At 39.7% G+C, this 20,318-nt stretch overlaps 1 protein-coding gene across 1 annotated transcript in view; it reads right to left on the minus strand.

Annotated features, from left to right (window-relative positions):
• Positions 1-20,318, minus strand: part of NRG3 (neuregulin 3) — a 255,574-nt gene that overhangs the window by 56,367 nt on the left and 178,889 nt on the right. The window contains exons 4-7 of the mRNA XM_009278818.1: positions 14,625-14,651; positions 8,898-8,942; positions 7,084-7,227; positions 4,567-4,633 (exon numbers count right to left, since the gene is read on the minus strand). Coding sequence (XP_009277093.1) covers positions 4,567-4,633; positions 7,084-7,227; positions 8,898-8,942; positions 14,625-14,651 — 283 coding nt within the window. The remainder of the gene's footprint in view (positions 1-4,566; positions 4,634-7,083; positions 7,228-8,897; positions 8,943-14,624; positions 14,652-20,318) is intronic.

Here is a 20,318-nt window from a genome sequence, read left to right on the forward strand (position 1 = left end):
TCTTACCCAACTTGACACGCTTCGTTACCTCTTGTGTTTATTTGTGTCTTAGGTTAGTGCAGAGCACACATCCACGCCCCTTATTTTCTTTGGGAAGTGACTAGCACTTTTGGGTGCTACCAGAAGTGCATAATGAAATAACAACCGTAATTAATAATCAAACTGCCTTTTTATACACTTTTGAAGCATCTTACTTTATGAAAAGCGTTCTAAAAAGTTTTGCCAATATGAAAAATGATGTAGGAAAGGAAAAGTTGTCCCTAAAGGGAGATCATTAGTCTTTTCTTCCTTTTGCTGATAGCATCGTCATAGAAACACCAGAAAAGAAAGAACAATCCATTAACTTCACTTGGATTTATTGAGTTGCTTGTTCACTGCCACCATTCACCATAAAAATGGAATAGATGCATCTCAGTCTAGAAGAACGATGTAATAAAACATCTTCTGCAAAGCATTTTAATAATACTACAGTCATATTTGCTATGTAAATATTCACTAAAACCCAAAGATGAGTAAGATATGAAAGTAGAAATACTATCTAAGAAGACATTTTAACTATTTTAAAAGTTATTAAAATTCTCTTAAAGTTCCTAGATTTGGAATATACAATACAATTAGAGCAATTTAAATATAGACAATGTTAGAAAGGGAACAGCATAAGAGTAATCAAAAAAGAACCTATCGTAGATTTTCAACACTGAGGCATGAGTCAGTCCTGAATGTTAAGCCACCTTTCATGATTATGCTCCTGATTCAGGCTATTGCAAAATATACGTCTATCAATAAAGGCACTTAAGGAATAGAGTGTGTGTTTGCTTAAAGCTAGGCCTGTCCCTTAAATACGTTTTCAAGCTTATTTTGATGGCATTCTCTAAAGTTTGTAACTCTTTTACTAAGGCTCTTTGAAGATGAGACTGCATTGTTGAAGCTGTTTCAAACAGTTTCTAATCCTGTTGTGCTAGACCCAAAAGATCTTTAAAGAATATGGATAAAGTGATGGTGAATCCTACTGTTCCCGGTACTCCTATGACTGAACTCTGTTAAATGGTCTTATATCGGGAATCAACGCAGATTACATATCCTATTTCTGTAAACTGTCAAGGTCATTAAACTGCTTTGCTCGTCTTTGCTGGCCATTAGAAATCTCAACACTTCCAGTTAATTCTTCACATTTTTGCCTTAATACAGAATTGAACGTGAAATCAGGTACTAGGTGAGAAATTCTCTGTATCACAAACCTATACGACATGAGCAAAGACATCTAAAATAGAGTAACTTCCTAGCTTTTCAGTTACGACGATCTAACCTAAAACACCGTCCTGCAGCTCGTTCATTTTAGAACCTGCTTTTGCATAAAGCTGATAATATTTTATACTGCAGGTCTGGATAATTACAAAGCTGCAGAGGGAGCTTTTCTTTAGAATTATATCACATACTTCTTCTAGTAGTAAAATGACAGAAATAAATGAGGACTAGTATAGCTTTGACAGGGCAAGAAAAGGACTATCAAAACTAAGACTAAATACTTTTTTACCTGCCAAAACCACAACATTCTAAATAAGCAGAGAATTGAGTATCAATAAGCAATTATTTGTTTGAAATATAAAGTATCAAGCAGTAGAAAATATATAATTCCAGAATATTTCTACACAAACAATAAATTAAAATGAGACATTTTAACTAGATATAAGGAAAATCTTTTACCGTTAGGACAGTCAAGCATTGGAACACGTTGCCTAGAGAAGTCGTGCAGTCCCCCGTTTTTAAAGACTAAGCTGGATAAAGCCCTGAGCAGCCTGGTGGCACCTGAGCTGACCCTACTGCTTTGAGCACCAGGTTGCACTAGAGGCCTTCAGGTTCCACCCTGAATTATTCAGTGGTTCTGTGACTTCCATTCTACAAATACTTTTTAAGCAAACAGGAAAACTCACAGGCGCACCAACTAATGCTCTAGAGGAGAGACGTTTCAGACAAGCAGGGAACAGAAATAGAAAAGTACACGAGGGAGTAAACCAGCTGACATAAAGCAAAAGAAATTTTTTTTTTTTAATGATCACCTCTTTAACGCTAAAAAGGCAGTAAGTATCAAGCAATATTCTCAGATAAAAGATTAAGAATTAGAGAAAAAAGATTTGTATGCTAGTAAATAATATATAATAGCTAGTAAATAATACATTATAGACCACGAACCACTTCAAACATATTGCACAGGGAGGTTAGTGCATAAAGACAGAGATAGCAAAGAGGGAAGGGATTCTCTATATTATTTTAACAAGCATGTAGCTCCTCGCACTGCAGTGCTCCTCACAAATAACTAAAAGACAGCGGGGACCTTGGAGAGAAAACATGAGGTTGGCAAAAAGAGCTCTGGAAAAACTGAAGGCTAGCATTTATTACTGAATCACAAAAGAGGTTTTAAGCTCTAGCATAAAAGAAATAAAATAAGAAGTTCTGAATAATAGATCCAGGTGTTCATATATGGACTCAAGAATAATTCAGAAAATTTAACATTACAGACTTTTGGTAAGGAAAAAAAAGGTACCATCAACAGCAGAAGTAATAGCGATACCAAAATAATCAGGGAATAAGAGATGGCTGCAAACAGAGGCGTGCCAAACAATGAAAAATAAAAGGAAAAACACCTAAAGGAAGTAAATAGCTAAAAAGCTATTCTTTCAAGAGCAGTGACACAAGAGTAAGGACAGCGAGGGACAGAGTCCTTTGAACAGCAGAAGACCTTGCAAGCAGGTCTATCGGCACAGCTGGGCTATCAACACAAGCATCAATATTTTTTCGAACACCAAGAGCAAAAGAATGAAGGATAAGATGAAGATATCAAAGAGATTCAGCAAGCAATAAAGATGACAAAAGGATAAATGAAACGATTGTGGTACAAACCTTTATACTGTAAAGAATAAGGAGTATAGAATGGGAGTAACGTTACATCATGTGACGTATTTATGAGAAGATAATTCCAAGACAAGGGAATCATATACTGGTATTTTTGTGATTTTTTATTAGCCTACTTTATTGAGAGAAGAAACTCTACAAATTTAAATCGAAGCTTTAATTTATAAAAGAATTGGGAAAACTGAGCATATTTTGGGGGGCGGGGGCAGGGAATGGGCTTCTTAAAAATGGAACTGTTTCCCCACCACATTCTCCACAGTACCAAAAAGGGGAACAGACTACGTCCCCATTTTTGCTGCACGGGTGAGATGGTAAACTAGCACCACCAGAATCCAGGAACACAGGCTAGACGTGCAGCAAGGTATGTGGAGCACATTTCAGTCCTAAATTCACAAGGCAGTTTGTCACAATAAGAGTTACAGCCGCAAACTTAAAGGTGATTCTGAATTTTCTTTGCACAAGGACTGTTAGGTCCTCACTGCACACGAACGAGCAGACTGAACGGGTTGATTACTGAACGATTCATGACCTACAGCTGCTAAATCCAATCCATAAAGGTATTGAGGCAATGAAATGATAAAAATAGCTGATACATGAATACTACCAAGTCCTAAAGAATAGAGAAAAAATTACAAATCACTTGAAAAAGCAAGCCAACGGCATTGCATTACTCACCCCTTGAGCAGAGCAACACCTGCCACAACAGTTGAATAAAGCAGCATCGATGACAAGGCATGCATTTTAATTGCCTTTCAGATGTCCTCTATCCACACCAATTGCATCACAGTCAATTAAGAAACTTTGACCCAATACTGAGAAGTAAGATATTGCCCTTCCAGCGTAGTTCTCGCAAATCACTAGTCGTATTTGGCAAACCATTCATAAGTAATAGAATTGCCATATTTTTGTTGAGGTTTTTATGAGATAATCTAGTCTTACTGGAGCAAAATCTTGAGTAGAACATGTAGCTTAAAATAAGTAATCTTGGGAAAAACACATGAATAGCTAGTTAACTTCAAAGAAACAGCATAACTTAAGACAAGTACATCCACCTTTTCTCTCCAGTTCACCCTTAAGTCACTTCTTGGAATAAATTAATTTAAAATGGCTTAATTTGTTTCTATAGTATTTTTATAGGAGTCACTCACCTTTTCCCACTAATGGTCAGCCATCTTATGTCAAGACAAGATTCACTACTAATTGAAAGAATGAGATACTCTGGTACTACCCTACCTTGAAAAGAGACTCTCCATCAGGCAAGAGAAACTTTAAAAGCACACTAGAGAGATTTGCAAGAAAAAAAAAAACCTGAAATAAAATGTTTACTTGTTTTGGTGATTTTCTCTTCATCATTCATTAAATGAACAGTTAACTGAGGACACTTTCTTGTTTTTGTCTTAAGCACATTACCCAAAGTACAGAAGCATAAAGAAACTTCATGCAGCAAAATTAGCAGGAGTCACACTGCTATTCTCACTGAGGCAGGTTATTAATTTGAATTTAATACAGTCTTATTTTTTTTATGGTACACATTCTAACACAATGCACTATGCAACTATTTATAGCTCAACAATTTTAAAGGTTTACCCTCTAAGTCTACTGTAATATAAAAAATTTCCAGCACAGCTGGCTTTATATTCAGTGCACAGACTCTACCTTACAGACTCAAAGAAAAACGTGGCACAAAAGACAGCTAAACTTTTCTTATCAGAAGCAAACTGCCCTTATCCTGAAAACAAATTTAAATTAGTTGAATGAGAGTAATGAGCACAGCGTGGAATAAATACAGAAAATGAAGTAGCTGGTATTTTTTCATTAATATCCCATGCAAGTGTATATTATAGTGATAAATACATATTTCTGTTTTTCTAAAGCTGATTAACTGTATTAACAGTGCTGTCTTCATTTTCTGAGCATTCATATTTTATGAGCTGGGCAAGTTAGTGTATATTGCAACTCCCATTTTTCAAATGCTGTATCACTTCTGGATACAAGAGGGGACATTACCATTATAAACAAGTAAAACTTCAGTGCGTGCGTGTCACACTCCCCATTAAAGCTAAACAGAGCAGTTGTGATACTTACAACTGGTTCGTAGTTACTCCTGTAAACAGCAACACACACTTAAATAGAGTAAGTTACATTGGTCAGTACATTTATGAAACTAATGGAAAAGGAAAGTCTGCAGGGGTGTAAAAAAAAAGAAAAGAATGAGGTGGGTACAAAAGAGAAAAGGCAGGGAGAAGAAGAATGAAAGTTCAAGAGAGGAAAGGAAGATACTCCTAGCTTTGCACAATTACACAAAATTACTCATACAGGCTAGGTTTTGTAACTACTGTTGAGGGATTTATCTGTTTTTCAGTTTTAGCTGATTTGGAGCCAATCAGGAAAAGGACAAGCTCACTTCATATGTGAATCCAGCCACACACTTGATCTTCATTTCAAGTTCTGTAGATTATATTAGAAATAAAGGAAATTATATTGAAATAGCCATTGACTTCCCTGTGTTTTAGGCAGAAATCACGAGCAAGACAAAAGTAACTCTTATGAAGTTCAACATCGCAATTCGCAAAATTTCCAGTCAACTAACACTCTGAAAACACCCGAACTCTTTGTAGGCATCCATTTTAAATAGTCTTGGCTTGCACAGAGATACTTAAGCCCTTACAGCACTGAAGAACTTGGTGCTTATCCCATGCCACAGTGGACCGGCAAGAAGGCTGCAAATGCAGCCGGCCACCGCACAGGACGGAGGTAAGGCTCAGGCAGGGCAGCGTTCGGCACTGCAGTATGGAAGTTCTTCAGCCGATTTAACTCCATGTTCCTTTCATGACTTAAAAGCTTGTACTTTTGGAGACGAAGGTCATTATTTCAATGACGGAAGGAAACAACTTACAGTCCTAGCCATTAACAGCAACGTGCAGGAAACTACTAATAGAAGTATTAATGCTCTTAATTGCAAATAAACTTTTCTCTCACTTTCATCTCCTCTACAAACTGCTTGGTCTAATTCATTTTGTCCAGCTCTTCTCTACCTGTTATTTTGCGTGGATTTTTTCTTTTTCTGGTATTTCACTGTCAAATAGTGAAGACCCAAAATTGTTAAATTGTTTCAGTTAATTCTGCTGAGAACTTCAACACTGTCACATTTTATGCTCCTCCATTACCAGGTTATTATTTTGTATTTCCATTTTGATTTTCCTTTCTATTGGAATGCGAAATGCAAAATTACCAAAAGACCTGAAAGAATAACCACAGAGTAATATTATTACTACAATAGAGTTTACTTGCTAATGTAGGCACAGAGCGGTACATAATTAACTTATCACAAAAATAAAAAAGGATCATATTAATTCATATGAGAATTACTGGGTAACTGATACAATAAATATAACCACAGTGACTAAACTACACGGACATGATCCAAATGGTGTTTGAAAATTCTGAACCCGTACTAAATGAAAATACCTCATGGTGATTAATGTTACCATTGAAAGATGAAAAGTCAGCACTGCTAAACAAAAAAGCTCGTCTGTCATCTGCATGCAACAGTTTGCAATTCTGTCATTATTTAAGCTGTTAAGAGTTGAGCATACAAGAGCAATACCTGCACACTAATACACACTACTTGTTTTTTCCCCCTCCTTTTCTGCTGCTCAGGCGTGTTTCCAAGATAACTGTTGGGCTGTCTAGTCAGAAGCAAATACTGACAGATACCCTGGGTAACTGGACTAACAGCGATTTTCAGCACAGACAGGGTAGTTTTGAAATGGGGATAAACTGATGCTGATGGGGACGGGGAATGGGATCATGAGACAATTTTCACTTATCATAAAAATTAACTTTATTAAAAACTATCAGCCAGAGTAGGAATAATATCTCTGCACTTCTCCCCGTGCCAATATCCTACAGCTCCTGCAAAAGAAAAGAGAAGAAAAGAAAGTACATGAAAATATAATTTAGTGCTTCACATAGCGCCTTGTCAATTTTTCCACACTGCTTACCCTTCTCCTCTGCTTCCAGCAATTACTGGCAGGACACTGTCTCTACTCATTCTAGGCACAGAGGACACAGAAAGATTTAGTTTGCTGTCAGAAACATCAATTTTTCTATACAACCATAATATACATTACAAGCACACCACTGTCATGGAACATTTATTGTGATACTTACCTTCTGCTTTCCGAATCCTTGCATCATTTACTGGATGAGACTTGACATCTACGTAACACCTCCAAGCAGGAAAAGGACAAAGTAACACTGATTCACCGTGGCTGCGTAAACAGGGCACAGCTCTGGCATTTGGAGCCTCTTCTCCTGTAGCAAGATAACTTCAGTACACAGTAAACAACCTTCTGCTAATAAAAGCCCCCACCCTAGTAGCCTAACAATGGATTCCAAGTTCTCATGGGCATGTCCAGACTGTACTTACTACTTTGAAGCCTCCTCCCAGGTCCTCTCTCAACTGGAAATAAAAAGTCTCACTGGCAAGCCTTGTGGCAGCTGTCTCTACCATCACCTTTGACATGCAGATCTTGCCTGTGTCCTGCTAGGCTTGTTTCAGTAGCGTACAATATACACAAGTCACTGTCTACATATTTTTGCATCTGGTTAAACCGCGACTGAGCCCAAACAAGGCCAAGAGTAAAATCTCAACACTGCAAGTCATCTAATTGCATTAGCATACCCTTGTGGTGTCAGTTTTAACAATTCCTCAAGCTCAGCGAAGCATTTACCTAAATACCACATTCAAAATGCAGGTTATGAGACTGACTGGGTATAAGGTCACATTTAAATACACAGCTGTCTGTTCAGTGTTGGTGCCATCCAATTACCTGCACGTCATGATAAAAAGTGTTTATCTCTGAGACACACCAGCCATGCAGGAACCTAGGGCACACGCCTAATCCCAAACCAGAACGTACACATAATTTGTATACATAGAGACATAATACAGCAAAAACCCCTCTGTATGCAGATGAGATGCTGTGTCCTCGGTTGAAATCCGGCCTCGAAGCACACATCCCTTCTCCCCGAGGTGACAAGTACAGCACAATTGCTCTTGAAACCAGCACCATGCAGGAGAGGTTTGTACCCGGCACTAGGAGTTACCTGGAAACTTACCTGGAGGCTCGTACACAATATCCATTTTTAAGGCTTCACAAATTCTCTTTCCTAATCCACAGATAACACTTTGACTTTACTAGTGGCCCCCGATCAGCACGTCGCGACACACAGCACACATTCACATAGAAAGTGACAGGCTAATGGTTATACGTAGCATTACCGCTGACATACACCCACTCTTACAGACTGACACCCCGCTTAACGCAACCAGCGCCTCCTCCCAACGCAGCCCCCGGCAAAACAGAGAAACCCCGACCAATTCTGGCTTTCTAAACTTGTCGGTATACTGTGTGATCAATTTTTTTTTTTTAGTTTCCATAAGTTTCATCACAAATGATTAGTAGCTTCAGTTAGAGAAAGCAGAAGAAACCAAACACAGAGGAAGGTCACCAGGGTAAGTTACATATATTAAAATATTATTTTATCCATTTTATCCACACAGTTCACAGCATTGCTGTTTTGATAAAGCACTACAGGCTATTAACAGCACACTTAAGTTAACCATGTGGTAAATCTTAGTCTTGCCTTTTAAAAATAATGCAAGTTAACCCAACCCAGTTCATTGCCAATACAGAAAATGGCAGATAAATTGGAAAAATGACATACTGAGAAAGGTACAGATGGTAGTGCCAAACCAAGATGGTAGCTAGGTCACTAAACCTCTAGGGATAAATCTTGCCCTCCCACTAAACCAAAACCAAACCATATCCCCCAAACTGAGCCAAGATGTTGTAAGGCAGCCTGCAACATGTTCACCAGATGCATGTTGACTTTCATTTAAGAGGTACGTTTTCCTAAACGGGTACAACCACTGGCAGAGCTTCCTCCAGCCCCTGAGGAACCTCTGCTTCATCCCTTACTCTTATACCACACAGACAACAGCTGTTTCTCTAAAACTCTCTCTTCTGGTGCTCATGTCTCTTTTCTCTAGAGGTGATAAATGACTCTTCTTCCCATCTAATCCCATGGAAAGTGCTGAAGATCTAAAGCCATTTCATGCCTCGGGATACTACTGTTATTTCACAGCATACTTAAAAAGGACAGGTATTTCACAAAGCAAACAGAAAGGCAAGGTCCCAAGAGCAAAGCCTTTACGAAATTTGAAAAGGCAAAATCAGAAGGCGGCAATGAAAAGTTGGGGCAGGATGAACAAAAGGATTCAAGGAGCGATGACAACAATGGTAGCAAACATTACAAGTATCAATGCCTATCGGAATAGCCCCTCTTAGTTCTTCAGGAATTTACTGAAGGAGTACAGAGGAAATATTTTAAATGCTTATGATTAACAACAATGTAATTATTAGACAGATATGCTTTGATAGTACTGGGGGATGATTGTGATCAGAATCTCTAATAATAGTTTTTGTGTAAACAGGAGCATGAAAATAGTCAGTGTGCCATATTACCAGAAAAAGGATCTACCTGCTTTATACTTTAAAAAAGGAATGCAGGGAAAACTGAACTTTATTTTTTAAACATATGCCCTTTAGAACACGTCCATTCTTTGCTCATGTAACTGAACATTCATCCTCTCCTCCTCCAGCGAGGGCAGGAGCTTTACAGGGTTCTATAACAGATAAGAGCTGCTAAATGGTAACTAAGGCTGGACCATCCACGCAAACACTGGTTATTTGTTTTCATTGTCTGTTTGCTGCTACAAGACGTTGAGTTTCAGAGGACAGCTCACCAGCTGCACATGTTGTGAGCTGTGCAGGAACTAACGAACTTTGCCTTTTTATTTCTTCACAAACAGGAAAAATACTGAATTCTTGCAGTCTTGCTTATGCTGCCCATCAGCAAAACCAACTTTTGCGGTTTGGAAAAAATCAAAATGCATCTGTCACAGTGCATGACACAAGGTCACAGAGTCAATTTAGTTACCTGGATCATGTGTTGCCAGAGTCTTAGGCATACAACTGTCTTATCGCAATGAGGAGGCAGTGAGAATCAGCACAGTGAAAATAAAGCATACACCATCTTCTCCAATATTAACAACTGCTCAGAGTACAAAAAACTGAATACATTTCACATTGTAGTCGTTGCAAGGAGATACATAAATTTTAATAGGATCCCGTTCTTGAGTTACTTTATTGCTCTGCTCAATTAAATGTTATTTAATGATTCACCACTTACAAGGGTATTATATATCATTCTTACTCCGCTGACGTCAGTGACGCTTCTGCTGATTTTTCCAGAAAAGATAACTAGTTCTAAGGAAAAATATTTATCTCCTGCATAAGGCCTAAGTATCAGCAAGTTAAAAGTAGTGACTAAATATAGCAAGCGCTATATTATTTTTGCAATTCACGCATGGGGAGATTCAGGTTAGCACATCTTAATTGTTTACAGCATTGATATTGATATTGGTTTAACAGCCTAAGGATGAGGACTATTTCATGTAATTACCGTGTTTCCATCATAACTGTAGCGACCTGCCTGCTGCACTTTCTTGGGGCATTTTATTTTCCACTGTATCCATCGTACATTACTGCTACAGAACAAAAGATGAAGATTCTGGATCATCAGATTAGGCGGTGTGGGTGAATTGCTGAAATGGTCATGTTTGTTCATGTATCGTAGCAGGTTATTCCGATACTCACTCACCTTCACGTTTCATCCCTTAACACACCTTAACTCTACTCATTCTCAGTGTGTAGGAAAGGAGTAAAACTGACGACTCCTTGTCTCGGGCACTGACTCTTTGCCCAGAACGCTTATTTCCAAAGATCACTCTCAGGCTTTTGCATCTCCTTGTATCTGGCAGTTAAAGCAACGATTTCACTCTGCAGCTGGGACCACGTGCACGAGGCCAGTCTCCACAACTCAGCTTTCAACTGCTACCTGTTGCACCAAAGTAACCTGATCAGCCATGGTGGCTATCAGAGATACTTGGCTTCATCATCAAATTTTCCATCAGACAAAAATAAACCATTCAGCCCTGAAGTGCAGTTAACCACTTCAGTCAAAAAATGATAATAAGCTGTAGATACTCATATATCCCCATGCTACCTAATGCTAACAATACATCACTTAGTTTTCGCATTGAATAAAAGCTGCTTCTTTCAATTTCTCTGGTTTTTTTTTACAAACTTGCTGCCTCACATGAGCATTACCGACAGCCAGCCTGCTTTCAATTGACATGAAACAGTTAATACGAGTAGATTTCCAGTTTGTAGGAACATTGTGATAATATTTATTTACCTTTGTGTTGGAAATTTAAATAAAATTGCATGCAACATCATCGGTGAGACACTTTGGGAATCGTGCAGACATGTGCACCAACCCAGACCACGCGCATTGCACTCCTGCGTGAGCTGTACGTCTTCCCAAGCACCGCGGTGCTCTCTTACGAGGAACCGGGGAGCACAGGCAAGGAGGCAGCAAAGTCTGCACCCTCTTGCAAGGAAACAATAGTTTCTGTGTTACACACTACTGAAAAAGATTCCCCAGAGAGCTGAGGAATCTAAATGCAGAAAGCCTGACAAAAATTACTGTAACTGAGAACCTAAGGCACAGGGAGATTAAAAAACCTTGCCCAAAGCCTTTCCAAAGCGGAAGATCACATCAGAGATGGAAATTGAATCTGGCTCTCACGAGTGAGTATCAAACACAAGACTCGGGTTTGTTTTTTTCCTTTGAGGTACTAGAATGTGTAAAGCATTTCCTTATCGCCAGAAATGTCATAAAGCTTGGCCACTCTGATGACAATACTTAAATGCATACTTTTAAGGACATAGTGTCCCTTGAACACATACTTGGCTTTCATTTAATTCAAGAGAAGCTGCACATGCATACATCAGAACCGTACATTAATTGGTACATTTGCAACATTTTAAAACAGATATGCCACATTAATATGCCTGCATTTATCTCTGCTATCCATACAAAGAAACAGACACTGCAAACCAAAGCCAGCAACAATATGAAAGTATCGGGTATTCATGTTTGGGAATGCGCAATATTGAATATTGTATCTTGACAATATCCAAAAGGGGAAAGGGATGCGAGAACATGAGCGAGGTTAACACAACAGTCAGTGTGGTGGATAAACTGAATGCATAACTCTTGTTCAGTAAGTCCTGCACGTGAGAGCTAAGGATCTGGTAGGAAGCGGATTTCAACAGGTAATGGAAAAGCAACGTACACAGCCTCTAACTACTGAGCTCTGGAACTGGCTACCACAGGAGCTTGTGGGGGAAGACAGTATCGGCTGGTTCACAAAACGATACACAAATCCATGGACAACAGATCCCTAACAGGACAGTAAAAGGACTGGGCAGGTATATACACTCCAGTGCTTCTTGAGGGTCTAGCAAAAAAACCCCCATGGCTACACTCATCTACTTTCCTTGGCAAATATACACTAAGCTAGATGTGCAGTTAGTGTACATTTCATCTGTCCCCTGGGGCACCTCTATAGACAGATGTTCCTATCTACATGAGATTTTAGCTTTACCTACTGTGGAAGGAGTTCAACCCTCCCTGGGAATCCAGGCTTACAGGGTTTTCAAGCAAAATTTCTGGAAGATGATGATGGAAATGGAATTCCTAAGGCAACTGAGCCCACACGTGCAATGAAAACATTAGAAGGAGCGTGCCCTGGATCACGTACAACCAAGGCTAACCTCTGCAGCATCTATACATTGTTATTTTTCATAACTGGAAAATACTCTTCCCACTAATTGCAATTATTTTCTACAGTACAGAAGTAAACTCATGGGAGAGGCTTTGCATGAGTGACCCTAACTTGATGAGTATATTGTCACCTAACCTCTCTGTATACATGGTGGGGATTTGTACTTTGCTATATGTGCAGTAATGATTCCATATGTGCTTACACTTCCTAAGTAATTCTTCAAGAAGATCAGAGGAGCCTTTAAGAAGCACAAACATTTCACTTTTGCATACGATTCTGGAACTTGCTTTTTTCTAGCCCACAGAAAACCACCTCAAGCCTCATTTTAGACTTCTGTCATAATATTTGCAGGCTCGAGACACAAGATTTCATTAATTCCTATACCATCAAGCTCTGTTCCAATATTAAATAAGACAATCAGAAAGCTACTCATATGAGAAGACTACTCTGAGCCAAGACTTCAGGGCTTGGCTTTATTTCAAGCCTTAAAGCGATGTCTTAAAAAAAAAAAAGAGGAAACTAAAATGCTCAAAATAAAGTAAATCAGCTTTGCCTCCTGGGTAACAGTTTCCTGCTTCCTATGGAAAAGCTCACTCTAAGAATCCTGTATATATTCCTATCCTGTTTCTTTTATGTATATGCTTGTCCTTCAACTCGTATGGCTCAAGATTGCTGCTTACAAGTTAATTTAAGCAGTAAACTGGGATATATGCAGAGCCTTTGAAGCAACCATTTCCCAGTTGTGCTTGCCCACTAAGTCTGTGAAAACACTCGCATCAATTCCACTGGTACTTTTAAAGTTTCATGTAAAGTGAAACACTAAACTTCTGGAGATCACAGAATAGTTCTCTAGAGAGAACTCTTCTCTAGAGAGAAGACAGTTCTCTAGGTATGCCAGACAAGTCCAAAAGCAGTAGGAAAAAATCCCTCAACCTGCTGGTATCCTCTTGCTAATGCAGCCTGCCACGCAGTTAACACTCATCACCATACTGGTTTCATGACAACTTACACTCAGCTTGTCAACAAAATCCCCATATCACCACTTACAATCACTAGGCTATCATGTTTTTATTTTTAAAATCCAAAAAAATTAAGTAAAACTCAAAATGGGGAAAGGACACATTAAAAGTAATTTTTTTATGACTTCGATATGAATTTGCAAGCTTTTTATTATAGTGTTTTCAGTCATATTTAATGGTTTATGCAAGCTAGTTTTACACAAATGATGCACCAGTCCACTAACTCTGCTAAGGACAAACCTCGGCTTCCTCGAGGAAATTACCTATACTCTCTGCAGATCACCAGCTGAGAGCTGAAGCGGTGACCTGCTAAGCCTGTCAGTCCCTCAGGCTATGAATACATTACAGGGCAGCAACTGAGTCAACAGAACATTGTCTTTTCCTTTCCAAAATTGTAAGAAGCAATTATTCACTCCTGCTTTAGCTTTTTCCTAACCTGAAGTTAACTTATTTGTCCCTTTTCTTAAAAGTATTCCTCTGTCTTGTCTGTTAAAAGCTAATGAAATGGTTCTTATTAAACCTAGTTACCTTTAACATTGTAATCAACACTAAATTCTGAAAAAAAAAAAAAAAGTCTAATTTAAAATTTACTTTCCTTTACCTGAAGATAGGCATTAACTCTTTCCTAAAGTCTCATATAAAATATTATTCCTCAAATGTCATGGTATGTCCATACAATCTTTATATTATGTTTCACTAAACACCAATAAAATACTAAAACATCAATATGTAGTTTTTAAGCCCCCTAGCAGTGGACAAGAGAAAAATCAGATCTGCATATAATTTCAAATGTAATTGGTAAATATAACAGGAGCCCCATCCAAAATCCACCGATGGAGGTCATGGGAGTCTTCCCATTAACTTCCACGTGCTTTGGGATAAGGCACCAAGATAAACATGAGCAAGTGAAAGGAAGAGAAATGAAAACTTACCCATGAATTCAATTCCTAAATGGTCTGCTGTACCCAAGAAAGCATGTAAAAGAAAAAAGAAAAAAGAGACGGAAATGTTAGAAATAGACTAAAACGTACGTATCGCCTTTATCGTCACTGGCAGCATTCAATATTCACACGGCAGAGCTGCAGAACACAATGCGGGGTCAGGGGCCCACTGTGTGGGTACTGGTCAGAAAGAAAAGCAGAACCCAGCCCTTCGAAGGGCAATCCCACGACGGGAATTTAGGGCACTGAGCTGTCCCAGAAGAGAAGTGTATTTGGGGAAGGACATGAACGCCTTTACTCATTATATTTATATTCGACCGAAGGGCCTCAAGCCAGCTACCTACAGGAATTTCATTTTCTCTTCCTCCTGAAACTCCTCCCTCGACATGCTAACTATTGTCATTACTTAGACAAGGTTCTGGCTTTCATTTTCTCTGACAGACAGCAAAACCTAGAGAGATGAATGGAAGGCTCTTCCTGAGTTTTGCAGCTCTCGCTGCAGCAGAGCGGCCACGCTTGCACCCAGCGTGATTGCACAACTGCTATCTGTTGTGTAACGGAAAATCTGACTTCGGGAAAGAGTAGCCATGTTCCCTACTTAGCCATCTGACTGACACGATGCAATAATTTCAAGACATTTAGAACTGAAGCAAAAATTTTAATGTTTTTAGAGTATCGACTGAATTTACCGCATGGAGTTCAAAACATTTCAGGACCCTTTTTTCACATGACAAATTGGGATATGATATGTCTCTAACAGACAGGTGTTTTAGTGCAAAGTAGATTTAAATTTACATAAAACACTTACTATTTTTAAGTTGATAGGAGTTATGTTTAAGTTGATCTACAATTAAAGAATAACAAAACTCTCCATCCTGCAGGGACAGGCCAACAGAAACAATGATAACTGACTTTTCAGAACTTAGTGTGTAAGGAGTAGTAGCTTCAAGTCCAGACTGAAAGTCTGGAAGGCCAGACGTTCACAAAGGCTGCAAAATGCAATTCTCTCCTGCACTAGGCTCGAAATATTTTGCTTTTCGATAAGAGGTAATAATTTGCATTGTAAAGAACAAAGCAGGATTGCTTTCTGAGGAAAATGCAATATTTTCCTTCAAAATATAATAAAAGCAAAATATTTTAATTGCGTTTGTCTTCCTTTCAATTCATAGTCACATTTCCTTAATACAGACCAGATTTTGCCAAAGTTTCCAAGAGCAGTGTGTGCGGAGAGGAAGGCAGTAGGGAAAGAGCAGGAGGGTTACGGGAAAGACAGAGCAAGACTGACGTGTTGGCTCGCGCTTGGAGCGGGAAGGTACTACTGGGAGCTGTGTGAGACGCTCGGTCCCATTAACTAACGGACTGCAACTTTCAGAAGTGGAAACTTAAGAGCTACACAGCAAAGTTAAAAGAAGATTTTCCAATATAAACCAACAGTAATTTTAAATACTTTTTCATATGACTTGTCAGCTCTGGTACCTGTGACGAGAATGTGAAATATTTGGGTTTCTGTTGAAAATACTGGGAGTGATTCACCTTTCGCAACCCTTCATTCAATCCTTCCAGGAGAAGGCATCGAGCATCAGCTTGCTCAGTTCACTTAGCATACAAATCTAGATAATAGTTGCTAAACGCCGTATTTATCTTCGCGCTTAAGACACAATATGCGTCTCAAAAGAAAAGAAGGTAAGATGAGGCTGTGTGGTATAAATACCTTATTAGCATGGTGTCAGGACAGGCGCAAGTCTAAGTGACACCCAAATGAATCTTTCTTTTTGGTATAAAATACACAACTCAACACCATACATATATGTATTCTACATTGCAATCTTCTAATCTGTATTCTTGCATTCATGTACAACTGTCACGTACAAACACCCCTGGTACATTTGACACAGGGATGTAATTTTTGTAAGAGCATGAGATCAGAAATATCAGAAGTGCATTCAACATACTATATTCACAGAGATTTGTAACTTGAGTTTTCTCCTCTAATTTTCTGTACCTGTGAAATCTGCAAATATTATCTGCGTGCAATTCACACCTTGCATCCTTCTGTGAACTAGATCAAGATGCAGTCACCAACTGCTTACTTTAAAAAAATGGTAACGGAGATCAAAGCACTGTAATCTGGTCTCCAAGGAGCTAAGGATATTCACACATGAAGCAAGATCATGCAACATCATCTTTTTAAGTCTACGTAGAACAGCTGATAAAACAATCCTCCTTTCCTAACTGGGCTATACACGGTCTCTACATGTTTTCCATCGGCAGCCTGCAATCTCCCCACTGAGTTCACCAACACGGTTAAAAGCCACTTTCTCAGAAAGTGCATACAAAATACACCTTTCCTTTAAAAAAATGGAAAAAAGGATTTTAGTTCATCTTTGAGTAGTTTATATGTAAGTGAGAGTCAAGGGTATCTGTGGCCTTCCTGGGAAACATGTTCAACCGGAGAGGGTGGAAACATGTCAGGTCGTTTATTTTAAATATCTCACGTGCCTGGAAAGCAACTTCTGCAACCAGCATAACCCATACTGCTGACAAAGCTGATTTACACAGATTATGATGAAAGGATGTCTGATGGGATAAACCTTTACAGTAAAATACCCAAGCTGCCAATCTGTATCATTAAGCATAGTTCAACAAGCTCTGCGAGCAGCTACCTGGGACCAGAAAACAATAAAATTGTAATTCTTGCGGATTCAGCGCACGCTGGCACCGGCGCAGGCCTCTTGCCCCGCTGCCGTGGCACGCGTACAATGGCAACAGCGCCCAAGCCGGGGAGCTGGCCTCTGCGCTCACCCTTGTGTTTGGGGAACAGACGCTGCAGAAGAGCCAGAAGCAGCAGAAGAGCCGCGGCCGGGAGGCGGCGAAGGCAGGTCGGCTGGGAGCCAGGCTAAGCCCGCTGGCTTGCACAGTGGGACGCGCCACAGGTGACAGCAGCGCCTCAGGGACCGTACATTGCAAACAAGTCTTCCACGCGCCAGGTATCATGCGAGCACCGCTCAAACGCAGTAAACCATGATTGGTGGTTTGGGTTTTTTTTCCTTTTTTTGTTCCCCCTCCCTCTTTTTGTAAGTGCAAAAAGACAGCCTCTAACGCAACCGTTCTCCCCTTCCTTCCCCTTGTTCCCTGGTTTGAGTGTCAAGCCTCCGAGTTTAAAAAACAAAAGACATTCTGATCCTGGAAACAACAGCACTACTTGGGCTGCTCCGAGACTTCAGAAGCAAAAAGGGGGGAAAAAAAAAACCCCAAACCATAATCCTCTTAAAAGCCTGAATGTACTCACATTCTTCTCTTCCTTTCCCCCCTCACTGCAGAAATTCAGCTGCACTCACAAGTTATCGAGACCCTAAATTTGAAATTTGTTTTCCTTAATACAAGTATGGCTCCTGCAGCAATGGTGTTTACCAAATCATTCAGCATATTGAATCGGGGACACAAGGCAAGGAAAGGTGCTAGAAGAAATGTCAGCAGTCATTAATCATACCCATTGTTTGGCTTTTAATGTTGTTATCATTCTAAGACGTTTACTCCACTAGCCACAGGAAAAAACCAAACCAAACCAAAAAAAAAGTCACAAAAAATAAACAAACCCAAACCCCACATCTTTGCATCTGGGAAAAAAATCAGAAAAGGAAAGAAAACGACTGCTTCCAGCGCCCAAGCCCTTAGCTGAGCTGGCCCCTGCCACAGGCTGCCTCCAAGGCCCATGCACGCCTTTTCAGAAGGCAGAAAGCGAACGCTGGCTCTCTTGGAGTAAAGCCTTTACACTGCAGGCTGCCATTTCCAGCAGAGGAGTGACCGGACTCTCATACAGGTATAAAAGGGGTCAGAAACCTCCCTGCTGGAAGTGCAGCGGTGAGACGAGTCCCCAGCGCTCCCAGGGCTGCTTTTCCACCCCCTGCACCCAGCGCACGCTGGCGGCGGGGGACGGAGGGATGGGGAGAAGTAGGTGGAACAGGTTATGACCATCATCAGGCTGCCCCGCGGTGACCAAGCATCAGTCCAGCGGTTACTCTCACTTGCGCTGCTGTGGTGAAAATAAATGATTTTGCAAGCTCCAGTTTTGGAGATGGGTTTCCCCCCTCTTAACAATGGCGAGAAACTCTCCCAGCAGGTCCATGCGAGAGAGACACGGCGCAGGGAACTGCGCAGCGGGGGCAAGGGGGGGAAGCGAGCTGTGGTGGTGACCTAAGACTGAAACAGAGACAGAAACGTAAAGGATTGACCCCTGACACGCCACAGTGTAACAAAGGACTGTTTCATTGCTATACAGTCGTAATATATAAATGATAAATTGCCATTGCCTGCAGAGCGCTTCCTTGGACACGGCGAGTGCAATGCCAAGGAATTCACCATCAAGCAACGCAGTTTCTTTAAGGACTTAGTTCAACCCAAATGTCTACGAGAGCTATTAATGTGCTGAAGCGTGGGTGCTGCTCCACAAGATGGGGTCATTAACCAAATAATGCGACTGTAATTTATTTTTGTTATTGTGATTTCTGCTTTCTTTCTGGCATTGTTATGTTCTTAGGAACTAATATATTACTCAGACAGGAAGATTATTCACTTTTATATTTTACTTTATGAATATTTCTGTATTTTGTTGTTGACGTGGGAAAAATACTGTGCCTTATGGTCCTTGCACTATGTGAATTTGTTGCCAGTATTAAAGCCATTTTAATTTATACTTTATGAATACATACACACCTGGGAATACTTGATAACAAGCATGAGAGAAGATAAATTCGCACTCGCTAATGGATTAATTTATTAGTGCTTCACATAGAACATGCAGCCTTATGTCTGGATTGTGGTTTGCTGGGGCTTTTTTCTTAGTCATATTAAGATGGAGATTTTTCCCCAGTTAAAGACAGGTTTCATTATCCCAGGTACATTCTTAGCTACACCATGAATAGAAATATAAACTCAACATGTAAATCTCACTGATTTATAGAAGAAAAATCGTGGACGTGAAAATACTCATTGCAGATGACTACTGACATTTTAATCTGTTCTAAGGATAGGTTGACTCTGGCATGAAGGAGACAGCTTTAGGAAATCAATGCAACAGCAAAGTATTTTGCTCTGCAAATGAAATTTATCAGTTCCAATAAACTCATAAGATTTGTTAAATTATCCTTGGTAGATTATTGTCTTGAACAGAAAATGCAACATGGTAATATGCTGCAAGCTGCCTTGGGACAGCTCAAGTACTCTGAACAGATTATCTGGCTGGAAGGAACGGGACAAAGTTTAACTCTTAAGTATCAGACCGATCAAACTTGGTCTGAAATGAAGAAAAAATCTTCCATTCAAAAGGCAGCTAGATCAGGGTACTACCTAAACATAAAAACTGCTACTGTCTTATCCATTATGTTTTATTATGTTCGACAGCACACAGTTATCAGCCTATTTGTGTATTTAATGAAACTAAAACTGTAAGTGGTTACATATAGATATGAAAGGGTATTATTTTTTGAATCCTCAAGTATATTATTTTGTGGTGCCTCATTTTGCATGTGAGCACATGGAGTTACGGGACAAGGGACCTCTCTGTTCAGTCGGAAGGGTACCTTGCTCCCGCTTTCTCTCTGACATCCACAGGAGGTTACCAGACGCAGCAAACTGGCCAAGTGCTCTCAGAGGTTGGTTTGGGTTTTTTTTTTCAGTATCAAAAAG

The sequence above is a fragment of the Aptenodytes forsteri genome, unplaced genomic scaffold (genome assembly GCF_000699145.1).
Source record: "Aptenodytes forsteri isolate BGI_AS27 unplaced genomic scaffold, ASM69914v1 Scaffold226, whole genome shotgun sequence".
NCBI classification, from domain to species: Eukaryota; Metazoa; Chordata; class Aves; order Sphenisciformes; family Spheniscidae; genus Aptenodytes; species Aptenodytes forsteri.